The sequence below is a fragment of the Vulpes lagopus genome, chromosome 9 (genome assembly GCF_018345385.1).
Source record: "Vulpes lagopus strain Blue_001 chromosome 9, ASM1834538v1, whole genome shotgun sequence".
NCBI classification, from domain to species: Eukaryota; Metazoa; Chordata; class Mammalia; order Carnivora; family Canidae; genus Vulpes; species Vulpes lagopus.
In genome coordinates, this window is record NC_054832.1 from 47,109,627 (window position 1) to 47,126,310 (window position 16,684).

At 34.5% G+C, this 16,684-nt stretch overlaps 1 protein-coding gene across 1 annotated transcript in view; it reads right to left on the bottom strand.

Annotated features, from left to right (window-relative positions):
- Positions 1–16,684, bottom strand: part of CNBD1 (cyclic nucleotide binding domain containing 1) — a 541,281-nt gene that overhangs the window by 299,070 nt on the left and 225,527 nt on the right. Inside the window, exon 6 of the mRNA XM_041768591.1 lies at positions 6,567–6,712. Coding sequence (XP_041624525.1) covers positions 6,567–6,712 — 146 coding nt within the window. The remainder of the gene's footprint in view (positions 1–6,566; positions 6,713–16,684) is intronic.

A 16,684-nucleotide genomic window follows, 5' to 3' on the forward strand; every position in this document is an offset into this window, starting at 1 on the left:
AATAGTTTGAGAAGAATAGGTATTAACTCTTCTTTTAATGGTTGGTAGGGGGATCCCTGGGTGGCTCAGTGGTTTAGTACCTGCCTTTGGCTCAGGGTGCGATCCTGGAGTCCTGGAATTGAGTCCTACATCGGGCTCCCTGTGTGGAGCCTGCTTCTCCCTCTGCCTGTGTCTCTGCCTTTCTCCCTCTCTCTGTTTCTCTCATGAATACATAAATTATTTAAAAAAATAAATGGTTGGTAGGATTCACCTGGGAGCCGTTTGGTCCTGGACTTTTGGGGGAGTTTTTTGATTACTGATTCAATTTCATTTCTGGTAATAGATCTATTCAAGTTTTCTAGTTCTTCTTAGCTTCAGTTTGGTAGATTATGATTTTAGGAATTTATCCAGTTCTTCTAGGTTGTCAATTTGTTGGCATATAGGTTTTCATAATATTCTGTTACAATTGTTTAAATTTATGTGGTGTTGGTTGTTTTTCTTCTCTTTCATTGGTGATTTTGTTTATTTGGATCCTTTCTCTCTCTCTCTCTGTCTCTCTCTATTTCTCTCTGTCTCTGTCTCTCTCTCTTTGGTAAGTAGTTAGAGGCTTACCAGTTTCTCAAAGGAAGACATACAGAACAGCAACAGACACATGAAAAGATGCTCAATATCACTCATCATCAGGGAAATGCAAATAAAAACTACAATGAGGTATCACCTTGCACCTTTTGGAATGGCTAAAATAAAAAACACCAGAAACAAGTATTGGTGACGATAGTGAGAAGAAAAGAACCCTCTTGCACTGTTGATGGAATGCAACCGGTACAGCCACTGTGGAAAATAATATGGAGGTTCCTCAAAAAATTACACACTAATTCAAAGGGATACAAGCATCCTTATGTTTATTGCAGCATTATTTACAATATCCAAACTATAGAAGCAACCTAACTGTCCTCTGATTGATGAATGGATAAGGAAGATTTAGTATAGTGTGTGTGTGTGTGTGTGTGTGTGTGTGTATGAATATTACTCAGCCATAAAAAAGAATGTAATCTTGCCATTTGGAACAACAGGGATAGAGCTAGAGAATATAATGCTAAACAAAATAAGTCAGTCAGAGAAAGACAAATGTCATGATCTCACTCATAGTGGAATTTAAGAAACAAAACAAACAAGCAAAGGGGAAAAAAGAAGGAGAAAGAGAAAGAAAGAGAAAGAGAAAGGGGGAAAGCAAGAAACAAACTCTTAACTAGAGAGAACAAACTGATGGTTACCAGAGGGGAGGTAGGTGGGAGGATGGGTTAAATGGTGATGGGGATTAAGGAACTCACTTGTGACGAGCACCGGGTGATGTTTGGAATTGGTGAATTATAATTATGGGATTCTTGAATGTAACACTGTATGTTAACTAATAGAATTAAAACAAAAACTTTAAAAAAACAAAACAATGAAAAGATAAAATAAAATATATAATTATCATCATTTAAAAAATTTCTAGCCCTTCTCTATTCCTGTGCTTTATTTTTTTCATAGAACATAGTTCTTTAAATTATATTATTTTTTAATTTGCTATTTGTTTATTTCCTGTTTTCCCAAACGAGAAAATAAGTTCCAGTGATAATCACTGCAAACACTCAATACACAATCAATTAAATGAGTTTATGTTTATATTATTGTAGGAAACGGAAACTAATTCTATGTAATTTTCCTTCCAAACATTTAGCACAATACCACATTGATTTTTTTGCACATATAACAAAAATATATAAAAAGTATTATTTAAAAATAACTCCTCATATTGGACAAAGCTGTCAACTCTTCTGAGATATGGCAATCCAAGAATTAGTCTAGAGAAGTTGAAAAATATTTGTTATATTCTGATTATTTTTAACAAAATCAGGTAGGTTTTTAAAAATACATTAATTTCTAGATCCTGAGTAGTGCAATTATAAAAAGCAACCTGAAAAGTATGTGTTGTTTTTTTTTTAAGATTTATTTATTTAAGAGAGAGAAAGAGTACACGCCATGCACAGGCACGCTCACAAGAGTTGGGGGGATAGGGGCAGAGAGAAAGAAAGAAATTTTTAAAATTTATTTATTCATAGAGACACAGAGAAAGGGAGAGAGGGAGAGAGAGAGGGAGGCAGAGGGAGAAGCAGGGTCCCTGCAGGGAGCCCAACGTGGGACTCAATCCTGGGTCTCCAGGATCACGCCCCGGGCTGCAGGCGGCGCTAAACCGCTGAGCCACAAGGGCTGACCGAGAAAGAGTCAGACTCCATGCTAAGTGTGGAACCCAACATGGGGCTTCATCTCATGACCCTGAAATCATGACCTAAGTTGAAACCAAGAGTCCACAGTTTACCGCACCGCACCACCCAGGAACCCCATTAGTCTTTTATTAATTGAAAATATTCCAATAACAAAAATGAAGAAAGTTATGCATATGGGGCTTCTGTTCTGGTATTACTTAACATCTTTTAACATCATCTCTGGTTACATGTTTCACTATTTAGAAAGTAAGATTCCATGGCAACATTAGAGAAATAAATATGGGAAGGGTCTCTAGTTTTGTCATGTGATTGAAGAGTTTGTAGTTTTGTTTGCATTAATTTTTCTCAAAGCTTCACAACCATCTTTTGGACAAGGAAAGATAGAAATGAAACTGGGTCCTCATAATGCAGATAAAGACGGAAAAAGGTTTCTGGCTAGATTTCAAGGATAAATCTGCACGAACCTGAACCTCTGCTTCCCATTGGTGCCTCATGAAGCTTCTGCTGCTCCACTTCTGTCTCCGGGAGCCTGACTCTTCGTCTGGGAAGCAGCAGAGCACAGGACGGGCACACCACATTTACCAGCCAGGGCTCGTATGAGCCTGAAGTGTTGTGGGATTGGAGGGGCCTGGCAGTCCCTGCCCCATAGGGCTGTGCTGGAGGAGCAGGCAGGCGGTCTGCTGTGGCCTGGGCCCGGCCATGAGGCACACTTGGCACTCCAGCCCCTGTTCAGTCATTGCTGTCCTGATGCCCCATTGGTGTGTGGGGTCCAGTGTGTGTGTGTGTGTGTGTGTGCTCATGTCCTTTAAACCTCACCGTGCCAAGACCTAGGTTTTACATTTGATGGTAAGAGGAAGGTACAGGCTTTGGTCATTCTCACACATTTTTAACAGAGTTTTCAAAAAATTTACTTTTGATTGTTTTAAACTTGCTAGTTGTAATTGTTTTACATAATTTGTTAATAAAAGGATTTCTGAAAAAAAAAAAAAATTCCATAGGGAATACCACCTTAGTTGCAGTGAAAGCATATCCATACTTTAGGATCAATGCATGTTCTTCAAGGCATGTTTGTTTTTAAGAGAATTTAATATTTATGGTAGGACTAAATATTTGCCTATTTCTATTATAAGAGCCTATTATTTGAATTATGGTTAGCTTACTTCTGGAAAAGATGCCCACTAAATTTTTTTATGAGATTTAGCTACTGTGTTTTTATATATTATATGAAATTTAAACCACAACAGAAAAGAAAGTCTATGTAAGGCTAAAAAAATGTTAAAATTTAGTAACATAAAAATATTTTCAACATTAAAAATAAATGCAAGAGTTTATTTAAATAAGGAGCGATGGTGTTTTTGAGATATAACCTCATAAAAGGTGGGAATAAAATGAAAGAAAATGAAAGAAATAAAAAACACCATAAGACTTAATGGACTCCAAAAAGAAAACAGTAAAGGTGATAAAGATATAAAAGAAAAAAATCCCTTATAGTAATTATTTCATGGAAATCTATCAATGTTAATATAAAGGTAGATAGTAATAAAATTTTGATCTGAGATCTAATTCCATGTTAGCCACTAAATTGAATTCTGAAGTAAGTTAATTCTCTTAGCTTTCATAAGCTTTAGGTTGCCAATCATAAAAATGCTCATTGATCAGGCCATAATATAAGAGATTAAAATGGAAAACTCTTGAAATCACTTAAATTAAGTAACATATACCTATAGCTATATGTCTATATAGCATACAGAAACATATTATTATGCATAATATATAGTTTATACAGTATTTTTATTACAGTAATATAGATGGTATTTAGACATAGTAATATTAATATAGTAAATAAATAATATGCAATATAAGTAATCTTATTATAGTAATTGTGTTGTTGTGCCACTTTCACTTAGAGATATGTATTTATGTTAGTTAGTACTTAAAATCATAATATTGTTATCCCTGTTAATATTTTATTAAGAAAGCTGAATGAGTGAGAGGCTAAGTGAGTAATGGTGAGTTTAGGAACGGTCTTAAATAACAACACTCCAAAGAACCTGTCAGAAGAGACCAGAAAATATAAATAGCTGTGTGGAATTTCAGGCAAGAAACCAAAGCCTAAGCCACAGACTAAAGTCAGCAGCCTGGTGATGAGGGGCTTCTGGGGGGAATACTTTAAATAACAGAAGGAGTGAAAGGCACACATGAATAAAGAAAAGGGAGAGAGAAAGACACTTGGTTGCATCTGTTTTTCAAATTGGCTGAATGAAGAGATTTACAAAGGTCAGATATTTAATGAGTTGACTGGTTTAGTGAAATAGATCTGGACTGTCAGAATCAGATGTCTTAAAAACTCAAGAGAAGGATTTTGACAGAGGTTTATGTAAAGACAGAGACTTCTACAATTTTTATAAAGTGTTTGAAAATATGCTGTATTGAAAAATGAAATGAAAACCCTTATTTAATATGAAAGACCAAATTAAAGTTGATATGTATTTGTCAAGGAATGAAAGTTCACATTTTAATAGTCAATCACCCACATTGTAAGATACCATCAGAATACAGTTTTTAAAAACCTTTTTGAAAAAAACAAATACATAGCTACAAACACTAACCCATGAATATGTCTTTATTGTGAAAAATTCAATACAAATATATGCAGGAGAAAGAGTTACTTGTTTCCCTTCATTGTCCTTCAATTCTGCTCCCCTTCATGAAGGTAAATATTTAAAATACATATTTTTGTAGTATTTTTCTGGATCTACTTCTTTGTACTTTTACTATGAATTTTATATATGTATATATGCAGATAATGTGTGTATATATAACTTCAAGTTTTTCATAAATATGTGAAAATATGACCATATTATTTATATAACTCCACAACCTCTCTACTCCTATTGTCTTTAATAATTTTAATAAGTTTCCATGTAAATATACAGAGAGATCTACCTCCATCTTTTTAACAACTGCCTAGAATTCCATTGAATACATGTATCATGTAATCTGTCTTCCATTCCATGGAAGAGATGTATCATAATGTAATCTATCTTCTATTAAAGTTCATCTAGGTTGTTTCCATATTTTACCATAATAAATATGATTTCAGGCATTTATGATAAAAATAAATTAATTTTTAACTTACTATCCTCAAGCTAATGCAAAGCGATGTTGAATGTTCTTTCTTGCCTTTCAAAATCATTTTATCCTTTGCAAAACTCTTATGATTTAATTTTCACTGCTAGATGTCAGATTAAATGAAACTAATTATAAGAGATGACCACTAGGGGAAAAATCTTGAAATATGTCAATAGACATATGACATATTTCAATAGACACATGTTCTCCAAAATTATAGTTAGATTTTAAATGTCATGATCCAGATGAACCACTTTATAAAACAGTGACATAATGGACAGAGAATGAGTTTAGCATTAGGGATAAAGTATGTTTGAAATTCAATTCTAATCAGGAATATTCTGCATGATATTTTGTGCCTTAGGCTTCTCAACTGTAGAGAATAATTATTATCTACTTTTTAATTATTTTTTTACATTTTTTATTGAAGTAATAGTGAAAGGGATTAAACGGGAAAGAGGGAAAATGAGTGGGAAATATTATCTATTTTTATTTGTATCTGTAAGGAATAAATAAGGGATATCCTCTGATATAAAGAAGGTATTAAATAAACTTAATTCTACTTTTCTAAAAGGTATTTGACAAATGCAAAAACTGGTGTTGAATTCTGTTGGGACAGGTGTGTATGTAGCTCTGTGTGTGTGTGTGTATATTTGTATACCCCTCAAAAATTACAATATAAAATACTTCTATTAATGTGCCCACATGCATCCTTGGTATAAAAGGACTAGAAATTTAAATCTGTCTGGAGAGATATTGTTCCCAATATTTGGTTCAGTATCTGGATAAGTCAAATTGCTATGACCATTTGCTAAGAAAACCAATGCTAGATTGTTATTAAATGTGTGTATCAATGAGTGGTTTTCAAAATATGTTTCCCATACTAACAGTGTCAGCTGCGAAATTATTGGAAATGCAATTAGGTCCCATCCCACACCTACCAAATCGAAACTTTAGAACTGAACACAGCAATATGAGTTTTCTGGGTGATTCTGAGAAATCACTAGTGGAGAAAACACTAGTATATATCTTTAAAACAGACATACCAACATGCGGAATGTTATTCATTTATAAAATATACCCAAGCAGTACATTTTTAATGTATCACATGAAAATATGAATATTATAGAGACTCAAAATAGTGACATATATTTTATGTTGCCAAATTCCAGATTAGTCTGTTACCTGTGCTGCCTTTTACCCAGGTTTCGGAAATGACTCTCTTACTAAGTGTTTTCAGATGCTCATCAGGTAGCTGACAGGTCAAATCTGGAATTGTTTTCAGCATCTTCCACACAATTCTGTGTTCATGCAGCGTCCTGTAAATGGGCCTTAAAACAGCATCAAAAAGATTACAAATTGAGAGAACATAGCTTAACTACAAAGAAATAAACCAAAAATTATTGATTTTTGAGCTTTCAAATTTGCATTTCTTTTTTTATTCAAGGTTTGCTTAAGGATACCTATGATGATATTCTGTTTATCAACTTTAGAGTTTTTTCTCCTTCCAGCACTAAGATGCACATCCATGAAACTTTTTTAAATGTTTTAAAGATTTATTTATTTATTTATTTATTTATTTATTTATTTATTCATGAAAGACAGAGAGAGAGGCAGAGACATAGGCAGAAGGAGAAGCAGGCGCTCCATGCGGATCCCGATGTGGGACTTGATCCCGAGACCCCACGGTCATGACCTGAGACAAAGAGATGTTCAACCACTGAGCCACCCAGGTGGCTCCATCACATCCATGAAACTTTAAACCAGGAAATTACATAGTCCTTTTACCTTCTTTTTTAGAAAACTCAGTGCTTCAATTGTAAAATTGTATCTTTTATTATTAGTCATCATCATAATAAAGACCTCTTTCATATAGTAAAAAGACTTTTTAATCCAGTGTATACTTTTGATCTTTTACGTACTATTAAAGTTAAATGAATCTACAATTTAATATCTGATAAATATTTTAACTCCAAAAATGCATATGTAATTTTAAGTAAAACAGTCATCATAGATGGATGATATTTATTTTCTTTAATCATTAAATTCACTAGTTTATAAATATAATACCATAATAAAAATACAAAATTTATGTTGACCCTAAGTTCTCAAGTGACTAGCCTATCATACCATTGTTAAACACTCAGTATTTTTCAAGCAATTTTTAAAAATTATTGTGAAAAATCAATTTAGCAGCAGCAAGGGAATTTGGGATACTCACATATGTGGGTTTGCCAGAAACAGTCCCAGTTTAGATATAATGTCCAGTTGAGCCACCTGGTATACATGTGTTTGTGTGTATATGTTTACTGGATGACAATATATATTGTGTTTTTTTCTTGTAGGTTCTAGCAAAAAAAAAGTTGGAAAAACGCTAATATAGTAAATCATCTTAAGAAATAGTCTTAAGAAAACTGGGTTCCTAGTTAATATCATTTAAAAGTGTGTACTTCAGATGCAGTAATAATGATTAGTGTTAATAAATAGCATATTATAACTAAAACCTATAATATGTATCATTGATTTGGCAATGAAACGAGAGATGGTTAAAAATAGTATCACAGACCCCCCCCCCCAAAAAAAGGCAAAACATTTGATATATTGGTTGCCTACAATAATTTGGAAGGCATACCAAGTGTCTAGGAAACCTATTGTTTCATAGAAAGTAGCTGGAAAGAGCCAGAAGCTTAGTTTGTTCTGTTTGCTCAATGTTACTTTTTTGTTGCAATGTATTATCAGGTGACTAAAACTGGACAGTTTTCAAGCATACATGAAAAGTAATAAAGGAGATCTAGAAATGTGGGGAATGACTGTAAAAGCCAAGTGCTTTTTGATCCCATACAACAACAACCACCAATTGAAAGAAATTTGACTGTCAAAAGTCTATCACATGTTCTCAGTTAAATAAATGTAGGTACTTAGCACTGTGCCAAAGGTCTAATTAGAAGCTTTGCCTTCTCAACCAAGCCTATTGTTACAGAAGAACTTAGGATAGCCTTGATTAAGAGAGAGGCAGGCAGAGAGAAAAGAACAGAACCTTGGATTTGGTTATTGGAATGTGTAAGATACCGGAGACAGATCAGAAACACTGACAAATGAACTGCACAGTCCAAATTCTGAAATTCCCATGAAACTTTTCAATTGATTCTAACATACACTCCTGTGTTTACCATCCTCAAGATGGTAAATCAAGACATTCATGTCTGAAAACCTGGCCTTCACTTCCCCTCTTTAAACATGGCCTTCCTTCACTTCTCTCTCAGTGTCTACCTTTATCATTTTTCAGGAACTGTTTTTTTTTTTTTTTGGAACTGTTTTTAACACACATCATACCCACTCTTTCTTTACCTCTTCAATATACAAAAGCTGTTAGGAAACAGATTAACAAGAAAGAAAAATTCACACATTGAGAAATGTTTGGAAAACTATAATGTCCAAACTATCATTAGTACAAAAGAATTGTTTTTTTATATTAATAGTGTCATTACTATCATTATTATCATTCTGAGTTATCAGGCCACAGGCAATGGTATGAAAGAAAATGTTTTTCCCTTGAATTTTCATTTAGTCACCTGTATGTCTATTTCTAACTAATCAGTCACCTGTATGTCTATTTCCAGCTAATCACAAAAAGCAAAATGTTAGTATATGCCAAGTATTTAGAAACACATTAGTTGGAAACAAAATAATTTCAGGATTTTCCTTTTTTTTACTTCTTTTTCTTCTGATGATTATACAGAGCCTAAGAGCTAATAGTGTCATTAAAAGTTACAGTGCTGGGTTCTGACAATCAGTACTTATGTGCATTGGCATCTAATGAGTTGAAACTATCATGAATATCCATTGGCATCCATGATGACATCCACTGAATTCCTAAGTGTTTCCAGTTGTAGGTATATATCATCTAGATTTTTGTTAAGCTCTTGCTAAACCTGTTGACTTTTTCACTCAGCTAGTTTTTCACATTCCTTGTAGTAAGGAGAGAGTTTGATTGCCTCAGTGATATCTCTGAAGCAATGAGAAACTAGTTAGGGCTCTCTTAAGGCCTCTATATCCCTAATACTAGCTCACTCACATTTACTCAGATGTGCAGAGAAATGGAGCTTCTGCATTTTTCTGCAACTTAGTCTAACAGTTTCCCATCTACTAGGTTAGAGTTAAACAAAACAAAACAAAACCCTTGCTTGTTCCTTGTAACAATAAGACATATCTTCTGATACAGGCTCCATTTAACTTAAATGTTGAGGATACTTGGAAGTTTAGCTTTCTGTGCCGGCTGATTTATATGGTTTATCTTCAAGGACTTAAAGACTCTTTAGTAAAAATATCTAGTCTTCCAGAGTTACTCCACTCACAGTTCTTTTTCCCAGGAGGTGGTGCAAGTATATCTGGGGTCAACTGTGTCCTTCAGGCATTGGCTAGAGGAACAATTGGTCTGCATGTGCCGAAAATTTTGCCAAAGAAATATAATCAACTTATGTTACAGAACACATAAAAATAGCCAGTAAGCTTGGATAGGATGTTTGCCAATAAAACAAAAGTAAATCAGAACAGTCAACTACAAATAAGGGGATAAAACAAGGAGAATATGCTGTAAAAAATAATATTCAAACTGAGGATCAAAGAGGTTAATTGTCTCAAGGACACATAGCTAATAATAATAAAAAAGAAACTGAAATGCTAAAAATTGCTAAGTGACGACCAAATCATGCTAACACACACCACAAAAGTGCGCACAGAAACACACAAAAAAACTAAATTTAAATAGAATAATTCCAGACACACAAAACAAAAAAAGTTAATAAGTTCTGTAATAGAAAAAAGCACCCAATTTTCTTATTTATTCATGAAAGACAGAGAGAGGCAGAGACATAGGCAGAGGGAGAAGCAGGCGCTCCATGCCAATACTTGCAGTATTGGCGACATGTTATTAAGGCATACATTGCATGGTTGCAAATATATCAGAAATACTCTAGGGGCAAGTTTTATCTGAATCTTAATGACCTGATTTTACAATTGAAAAATATCATAATTAAAGTATTCACTGCAGACATTCCATTTATGAATTAGAACTTAGTGATTCAGAAATTACTATCTTCTATTGTTTCCTTTGCATAACTGATTTTAAAGTGTCAACTTATCTCCTCAATTATTGCCATCATCTGATTTCCTCTTCCTTTAAAACAAGATAACTGTACACGAGGCCAAACTTGAAACAATAATTATCAAGTTTATGTTATTTTATCCATTAAATTATCATTCTAAATGTTGAGTACAGCTTGGCAAAAGAACTGCATGTTCTATTATTCATTTATTTATTTACACTTAATTTAAAATACCTAAACTGTTTAATTTGAAGAACTCACTATCTCGTATTAGAAGTTCTGTTAAGACAGATTCCTATTCAGGGTGCCTAGGCGGCTCCTTCAGTCTCTTAATTTTGGCTCAGGTCATGATCTCAGGGTCATGAGATGGAGTCCAGTGTCCAGTAAGATTCTCTCTCTCCCTCTGCCTTCACATTCCCCCGTCCCCTCCAGCCCTGCTTGGCTACCTCACACATTCTCTCTCTCTCTCTCTCTCTCTCTCTCATTTCCAAAAAAAAAAAAACAAACAAACAAAAACAAAAAAAAAACAAAACAGCTTCCTATTTTTCTGTGGTCTAACAGAAAAAGAAAAACAAACAAACAACAACAACAACAACAACAAAAAAAAACAGGAGTAATTCTGACTGCAAGACCTCACTCAGGAAGGGTTGCCAGAAGGCCCATGAAGGTCTCTAAAATGAAAGCGAACATCAGAGATGCTATTTTTTTTTACTTCTCAATGACTTATAAACATCAAAGAAAATATCTTTAGGTCCTGTAATAAAACAAATTTTAATTGAAAGTAAAGATATTTGAAGATAGAACGGATTCATAAATTTGAAGAGCTGTCAAAGTAAAGAGGGATTAAGATTATTCTGGCGATTATGAATACAGAGGTTATAAGGAGATCAATTTTTTTCTAATTAAAAGGTTAATTTAAAATATTAAAAAACAATAAAACAGATCCTTGGGGATTTATACACACACACACACACACACACACACACACAAAATTCAAGTGTTAGTTCCCTATCAAAATCCTCCTGCTGTTTGGGTTCCCACTTTCTTTTTATAATGGTCAAAAATAACCAACTAAACAGAAATCAACAGGAGACTCAGTCTCATGTGCTGTTGGAAACTGGATAATCCTCTAATATCCCTGAGAATTTGGGGACGCTTATGTTTCTCCCAGTAGTTTCTTGTGGTTTTCCTATTTTCACTGAATGCTTAATTTCTGGTCTAGAAGGCAGAATCTGCTGTGATCAATTTTATTTGTTTTCTTTTAAATAACATCATGCCTATGTATGAGAGTCAGGTCAAATAGAGAAGAGATTCCCACTTGTTTCAGTTTTTCATATTTTCACTAATACTATTATGTAATTCTTTACACAAGGATTGTACAAGAGAGGTAGTATTCAAAAACACATACACTAACAGTCACAGAGCAGTTTGTTCAAACTAAACCTTACATAGAGTGTGCATAAATAAAGCCAATAAAAGCATAACTAAAAAAAAGAAGAAAAAGCATAACTAAACTAGTTTAAAGAACAGAGAACAGGTCAGTTTCCACACAAGGTATAGTTTCCACATGTTCCAACATGCACACAGGAAGGAGCTGTGAGGAATCCACAGGGCTGATGGGGAATTATGGGAAATCCAAGCTTCTTTCAGCATGGATATTCTATTATTTTAATTAGTTGATTTCCCACTATATTTTATTTATCCTGTCGTACAATTATAAGGAATTACGTGTTCTAATACAATTTCTTCCTTTCAAAATGAGAAAGTCAAGGGGCACCTGGGTGGCTCAGTCAGTTAAGCATCTGCCTTTGGCTTAGGTCATGATCCCAGGGTCCCGGGATAGAACCCCACATGACGGGGGGCGGGGGGGAGGAGAGGGGCCAGGCAGTTCTTACTTTGCTCAGTAGGTAGCCTGCTTCTCCCTCTTCCTCTGCCACTACCCCTGCTTGTGCTCTCTCTCTCTCTCCCTCTCTGTCAAATAAATAAATAAAATATATTTTTTTAAATGAGAGAGTTGAGTCTTAGATATGTTAAGTAGCTTGTCCAAACTCACTCTAATTATAAATAGCACAGCCAGGATTTTATCCCAGGCAGTCTCACTCTGGAGTCCAGATCCTCATCTCTTTATCCACTATACCAAGTCAAATCATCTAGTGATTTTTATTTATTTTCAGTTACTAGGCTAATTGAATTAGGGCAGGGGCTGTTCCAGGTTTTGTTGAGTCTGCCACATAAATAAAAAAAGAACACAAATTTACAAATTAAAAAATCGGTACAAGTGGGAATACACTTAGCCCTTGAATAATGCAGGAGTTAGAGGCACTGATCTTCTACAGAGTCAAAAATCCACATATAGGGACCCTGGGTGGCTCAGTGGTTGAGTATCTGCCTTCGGCCCAGAGCATGATCCTGGGGTCCAGGATTGAGTCCTGCATCGGACTCTTTGCAGGGAGCCCACTTCTCCCTCTGCCTGAGTCTCTCTCTCTTTCTCTCTGTGTGTCTCTCATGAATAAATAAAATCTTTTTAAAAATCCACATATAACGTTTAACTCCCCCAAACCTTATGTACTAAATAGCCAACTGTTGATGAGAAACTTTACTGATTAAACACAGTTGATTTTTACATATTTTGTATGTTATACGTATTATATGCTGTATTCTTATAATAAACTAGAGAAACTAAGACATTATTATGAAAATCATAATAAAAAAATACTACAATGCTGTATTTTACTAATGAAAAAAATCTGTGTATAAGTGGACCTGCACAGTTTACACCTGTGTGTTCGAGTCAACTGTAGCTATTTAGAAAAAGAAGAAAGCACTACAAATTATAATATTTAAAAGCTGGATGGTTTTGAAACATCACAAAATCCAGGAAAAAAATGCTACAGTACTTTTATTAATTAGTATCCTAAGTACATCTATAATATTTATTTTGATAAAATTTGTACTGCACTTCCTATATATTTCTACTTCTTTGCATGACAGTAATTTTATATTTTTTATTGACAGAATATAGTCTTCTCTTGAACTTAGTAATTTTTTAAAATTATTCCTAATAATTTAGAAATATTTCTTTCAGTTTTACAACTGATTTAGTAGCATAACAAATTTTCAGTATTCTTGTCAAATTTGGGAAAATCCATATCCACATTTATTTCATCTATGAGCTATGAGATTTGGAAAGCTTTTCCATAGTTAATTATTTCCATATATATTCTAAAGTATGTGCCAGGCCGCAGCCCACACGTGCCTAGTACCAGGATGCCATATTATATATGGTGATAAGGCTATAGTTCTTTCTTCATGTCAAGATGCTATTCAATCCACTCTGTGTGGTAGAGTTATTCCTGATAGCCATTCATACACAAGCATAATGAGCAATAACTTGCATATGTAGCAGTGACTAAGAATCAAAAATTATATCTCACTTGACCAAAGTGAGATCTCTAATGCAGTTTTCCATAAACCAAATTCCCAAGACGCTGAAAGCCACTCCAATGCCAGATGACATGAAAGTGAAAAGTAAGTAAAGGAAATTGGCAGGCAAAGGGGGAAACACAGTTATCACAGTCAAATTATCTCACTTTTGCAAATGTTACAGAAGCTATGAGCATGTGAATACATTTCTACAGCTTCTCCCAGGGTCTTGGATGAGACCCATGCAAATCAAATGACAGACCTAAAGTTTAAGCTTCATTACCTCCAAGGTAAATCTACCTCTGAGTTAAGCAAAAGAAAGAATAAGAAGAAAATGGGATCAGTAATCAAGGTTGATTAAAAACAGAAGGCTTTGAGTCTGGAGTCAAAAATAGGTTCAAAAAAAGGGAGACAGAGTAGGAAGAAACACAGAGCAAAGTAAAGCCATGAGCCTGAATCAGAGGCCATGGAGAAATTGCTTCAAATGAACAATTAGAGAAAAAAAAAATGGTAGAAATGGCATGGTAAATCATTAGCTGAGAGCACAATACCTAGGAATCTGTTACATTTGGACACATCTATCCCCAGAACACATGCCTGTATGCCCAGCCACATGAGTTCCTCAAAGACTTACTTTATTTTTTTTTTAGGATTTAATTTATTTATTTATGAGAGACACACAGAGAGAGGCAAAGACACAGGCAGAGGGAGAAGCAGGCTCTCCAAGGGAACCCAATGTGGGACTTGATCCTGGGACTACAGGATCATAACCTGGGCCAAACGCAGGCGCCAAACCATTGAGCCACCCAGGGATCCCCAAAGACTTGCTTAATTCAATGCCCTTATGTGTATCCTCGCACATGAACATTTTCAGAAACTGAACAACTAAAATCTCTGGGCTTTAGAAGGTACACAGCATTTTATCAAGTGTTTTGTGAGCCAGAGATTAGTGGAATAGAAAAATCTAGCTAAAAAGATCACTTTAATTAAAGAATACACACATGCATACCTTTGGGCCTCTTCAATAGTTTTCAAAGCAGAATTTATTTCACTTATAAGAGAAGTTTGAGGGCAGCCCAGGTGGCTCAGCAGTTTAATGCTGCCTTCAGCCCAGGGCCTGGTCCTGGAGACTTGGGATCAAATCCCACATCAGATTCCCTGCATGGAGCCTGCTTCTCCCTCTGCCTGTGTCTCTGCCTCTCTCTCTCTCTCTCTCTCTCTCTATCTTTCATGAATAAATAAAATCTTTAAAAAAAGAAATAAGAGAAGTTTGAGAAAGCGACCCTCCCTATGTCATTTATTTATCCATTTTCCTGTATTTTTCAAGTAATTCACTATAAAACTATTTTTCTGGAATTTTGTGTGCACTTGAAATTTTTCGTGAATCATTAATCATTAATATGCACATCACTTTCTGTCTGACTTTTCATTTGAATTGCCTAATCAGTCAAGGATGAATGAACAGAATAACAATTGATTTTATTTGATCATCCAAATTCATATGACAAATGTTGATTATTATCAGTTTTTCCAGAAATTGAGTTTGGTCATACATATGGAGTGCAGACATCAGAATCACAGCATGATCTGGGTTCTCTTTGCTATTCCAATACACAGTTGAAAATTGAAAGATCAGCAACAGCAACTTTAACTGTTCCTTTCAAGCTTAAAAAAATGCTTTTATGATTATAAAATAGCTTATTTTTAAAAATGTCTCTTTCTCCTTAATATTGGGGAAGATGATCTTTTTTCCTTAAAAGACATGTTGTATCACCAGAATAGAATTGAAGATTTCCCTTCACTTCATAAGGGGAGGACTGAAGAAAATAATAAACTAGGCTGCTAACTGGAATTTTTGTAAAAAGAGTGGGGACATCATAAAACAAGATTCAAATGGCTTAATCTATGTATTCTTGACTCCAACACCAAAATTCTGGATTTTGAGAATCCTCAGGAAAGAAACTTCATCAAAAAGCACTTCCATAGCATCTTTCACAAATTCATTCCATAAGACCTGAGTGGTTAGCAATAGCCACACACAAAAAAGTATAAGTAAGTTCTCAAAATACAGTTGGCCCTTGAACAACATGCGTATGAACTGTGTGGTCCACTTAAATGCAGATTTTTTACAGTCCAGCACCATAAAAATATAAATGAATTTTCTCTTCTTTATGATATTTCTTAATAACATTATTTCTCTAGTTTACTGTATCATAAAATACAGTATATAATACATGTACCATATGAAATACATGTTAATAGACTGCTAACACTATCAGTAAGGTTTCTGGTAAACAGTAGGCTATTAAGTAGTTTAAGTTTTTTGGGAGTCAAAAGTTACACATGGATTTTCAACTACATGGTGGTGATGGTGGTGGGAGGAGGAGTTGGTGCTCCTAATCCCTACATTGTTCAAAAGTCAGTTCTTCAAAAGTTGCCTGTAATTTCAATCCTAAACACACTTAGCAGCAGTAAACAAAATATCCATGGACTACTAAAACACACAGATGTTTAGAACTTTTATTTTAGGTTTTCTACATTTTTTATGCTTAGACACTTGAAATGGCTGCTTCCAAGACACAAAACTGATGAGACGGATTTTTCTGTAAAAGAAATTGACAGGCAATTTTGTTGGGTTCTTAATTATTCTTAACATAATCACCGTATTTATCTTTTCTGTGCTCAAAGGAATGCAATAACTACGTGTCAGATTCAGAAGGCAAGCAACAGCTTCTACCCACATTTTGGATTTTGGTGTCAGCTAAAAAAGAGCCT